This window comes from Meriones unguiculatus, chromosome 7 (assembly GCF_030254825.1).
Source record: "Meriones unguiculatus strain TT.TT164.6M chromosome 7, Bangor_MerUng_6.1, whole genome shotgun sequence".
Lineage (NCBI taxonomy): Eukaryota > Metazoa > Chordata > Mammalia > Rodentia > Muridae > Meriones > Meriones unguiculatus.
This window is the reverse complement of record NC_083355.1, coordinates 604926-608605: the sequence shown is the minus strand read 5'-3', so window position 1 is coordinate 608605 and position 3680 is coordinate 604926. Positions and strand designations below refer to the sequence as shown.

Genomic DNA, 3680 nt, shown 5'->3' with positions numbered 1-3680 from the left:
AGCTTCCCATCATAACTGAGCAGTAAAACTCTATTGTTGAAAATATCTTAAGCTATCCTATATTTTATGGCTATTATCCACTTATAAGTGAGTGTATATCATGCGTGTCTTTCTTTTCTTGTGTTATCTCACTCAGGATTATCTTTTCTACTTCCATCCATTTGCCTGCAAATTTCATGATTTCCTTGTTTTTAATTGGTCATTGTTTTCTCACAGCAATCAAAAGCAAATTCATACATCCTCAAAAACACGAATAATGAAATAGCAGAGTCCTCTTGTTCATGTTGATGAGTCTTTAGCTACCAAGAGCTCTGCATTTCAGGAGTCACTCATCTTGGAAGTGCCAAGTACATGCAACCTCTAAATTGTAAACCAACTGTCCATATGCAAGGCTCCCTTCTTTCACAGCTACATCCTCCAAAGTTTTCTAATAATTGCCTATTAAAATGACAACAACCATGTGCACAGATTCTTTTCAGTTTCCTAGCACAAACTTTGTTCAGGTTGAGATTATAAAAGGAAGCTTTTATATAGTACTTGAACTGCAAAATGATCCAAATCTTCTAAATTAATTATCCATACAAAATGTTATTGTAAAAATCTCTGACTTTACAGACATTTGTTGCACACCAACCTTGAAATAAACTAAAATTGAGTGTCTGCTATTCCTTACAAATAGAAAACTTATACAGAAAATTTCTACAAAAATAAATTTGTATTTATAATTGTGAAAGACCTCCTCCTTTTTGCTCTGATGTAGTCTCATTCTGTAGCTCAGCTTGCCTAGAATTACCAGTATAACCTAGAGTAATTTCAAACTTGTGGTAAGGTGACACAGATGGAGTTCCTTATCACCTCTTCTTCAATGTTAGGATTAAAGTTTTAGGATTATCATACCTAGCCTAAGATGATATTTCTTCTTCTCCTCCTTCCCCTTCCCTTCTTTTCCTTTCCTCTTCTTCCAATTTATTTACTTTGTATCCAAGTTGTAACACCCTCCCTCCCTCTTTGTTCCCTACCCCTCTTCCCTAGTCCACTGATAGGGGAAGTCCTCCTCCCTACTATCTGACTGTAGCCTATCAGATCCCACCAGGACTACCTGGATCCTTTTCCTCTGTGGGCTGGCTAAGTTGCCCCACCAGGGAGAAGCGAACACGGAGCAGGCAACCGAGAGGCATGGTATATACTATATTCCTATTTAAATTTCAATAAACCGTACCAAAAATGAAAAAAAAAAGTTTGAGTTTGGATTCCTTCTGTGTTTCTTTGGGTCTTGCTTCTTGTGCTGTACTGTGCTTGACCGTGCCCCAATCCTTTTGCTCACAGGGAGAGTCGGTTCAGCCTTCCTGACTCTGACCCAAGATTGGATTGCTTTTCTGCGGTTTGCAGTTTGCCTGGGCCAAGTGCAAACCTGGTTGGGCAGTTGTTCACCAGATTAAGCCAAGCCTCCGACTTGGGGGCCAGGGTCCCATCCAGTCTTGTGTTTTGCATGATTCTGAGGCAGTGGTTACCAGATGCCTGACCTCTCCCTTCTCCTGGTTGCTACTCTGTGCTGGCTGCTGGCCTTGCGTTTCACTAGGCTCTGGGCAAGATACAGCAAAGTCTGGAGCGCCTTAATCTCATGCTGAATCCTACTTTGGGCTTTGACCCCATGGAACGGTGCGGTGCTTGGCAGAGCCCCAGCTAATGTTTGTGCAAAACGGGGGTTTTTCTTTTCTTAGAGAGACAGAGCTTTGAAGCTGTTTTGTTTCCAGGGCGGGTTTATGCCTCTACCCAGGGCTTTTCTCAGGTCAGTTTTGATTCTGTGCTAAATGTAGGAATGCCATATGTAGTAGGTGTTTTTTTCCTCCTGTACTTAAGCTCTCTGAATAACAACTCATGAGACTCATTAAATATTTTTTAAATATCTAGGTTATACAGCTAGAGTTTTCTTTGACTAAACATAACTTAAAATAACCCATTTCTTCTAATCTACATTCTATCATGTGGCTGGTTACCTGGGCTAGGCAACATGCGTCCATCTTCCTCACGTGTTGCCGGCTGAATCAATCCCAAAGTGGCATTTTTAGAGTGTAGGAAATACTATATATATGTTTATAAATAGCTTTCCTATTTCTTGTACAATATTTTTCTGAACATGACTGATACTGCATTGATAGCTATAAATTAATAAAGCTTAAAATTACTACAATCCTGTATTAGAAAAATAGTGTTAGATATTATTAGGAAAGCAATTTTAATTGGAGGAGTGAAAAGTATAGTTTAATAAACTGTTAGAAAAAAACAAATGAATATATTCATGTAAGTAGGCCATTGAAATCTATTTTATTATTTGAATTGGCCTTCAGTGTGCCCCTCATTCAGAGGCCACATCATTTCCTTTACTTGTGAAAGATGCCACCTTCCTTGCCATGTTCATAAAGGCTTGCTTGACTTGCTGGTTCCTCAGACTATAAATGAAGGGGTTTAGCATGGGGGCTACTGAGGTATTTAACACGGCAACTCCCTTGGTCAATGATGCTCTATCTGCTGCTGAGGGTTTAATGTACATAAAAATGCAGCTGCCATAAGAGATGGAGATGACAATCATGTGGGAAGAACACGTGGAAAAGGCCTTTGTCCTCTGATTAGCAGAAGGAATCTTCACAATTGTTCTGATGATATATGTGTAGGACAGAAATATTAACACCAAAGTGAACATTAGGGTAAAGACAGCACAGAAAAACCCCATTTTCTCCAGGAACTTTGTATCTGAACAGGAAAGTTGAAGCAGGGGAAAGTAATCGCAGGTATAGTGGTCAATGATGTTGGACCCACAATAATCAAGCTTTAGGAGCAACATGAGTGCAGGGAAGATGATCAGGAAAGAAACCAGCCAGGAGGCAAAGACAAGCATTGTGCAGACCTTCTGACTCATGATGGTCAGGTAATGCAGTGGCTTGCAGATGGTAATGTAGCGATCATAGGACATGGCAGCTAGAAGGTAAAACTCAGTGTCTCCCAAAAGGATGAAAAAGAATAACTGAGCTATGCAATCGTTGAAGGAAATAGTTTTATCTCCTGAGATTATGGTGCCCAAGAACTTGGGTATAGTGACAGTTGTGAAGGATATTTCTAAAACAGAGAAATTCCTGAGGAAGAAATACATGGGAGTCTGGAGGTGAGAATCCAGCAAGGTGAGAGTGATGATGGTCAGATTCCCTGTGATGCTGAGAGTGTAGGTGATGAAGAGAAAGATGAAGATCACAACCTGGAGCTGAGGGTCATCTGACAGTCCCAGAAGAATAAACTCTGTGGTTTCTGTATGGTTTCTCATTATGCAGTTACTTTTTTTTTTTTTTTTTTTTTTTTTTTTACCTTCTGCCAAATCTAAATGCAAGACCAAAAGAATCAAGTAGAACTGAGAATTATTGAAAGTCAAAATCAGGGGCTGTCATTTTTGTAGTATGATGTTTCCACCTCTAAGAGAAATTTAAGGCCATTCACTATTAATTCTCTAATTACCTTTCTTTGTACCAAGAGCAACTCCACATTCAGGGTGGCTTGAAAACAGTTTGTTATCAAAACCATAATGCAATAGGCTCTCTTCTTAGTGAGCATGTTAATTATAAAAACTATTCAGATGGGGATGTGGAGATAAAAGTACTCTAAGACATTTTAGTAGTGATGTTGTCTCAGTA

General features: G+C 39.3%; 1 protein-coding gene across 1 annotated transcript; it reads right to left on the bottom strand.

Annotated features, from left to right (window-relative positions):
- Positions 1–2356: 2356 nt before the first annotated feature.
- On the bottom strand, positions 2357–3316 carry LOC132655067 (olfactory receptor 6C1). Its single transcript, XM_060386193.1, has one exon. It carries the CDS (start codon positions 3314–3316, stop codon positions 2357–2359), a length of 960 nt encoding a protein of 319 aa, XP_060242176.1.
- Between the last annotated feature and the right edge of the window lie 364 nt (positions 3317–3680).

Excerpts from the sequence above, each read along its gene's own strand:
- LOC132655067 (XM_060386193.1), bottom strand. The coding sequence starts at position 3,316 with ATGAGAAACCATACAGAAACCACAGAGTTTATTCTTCTGGGACTGTCA.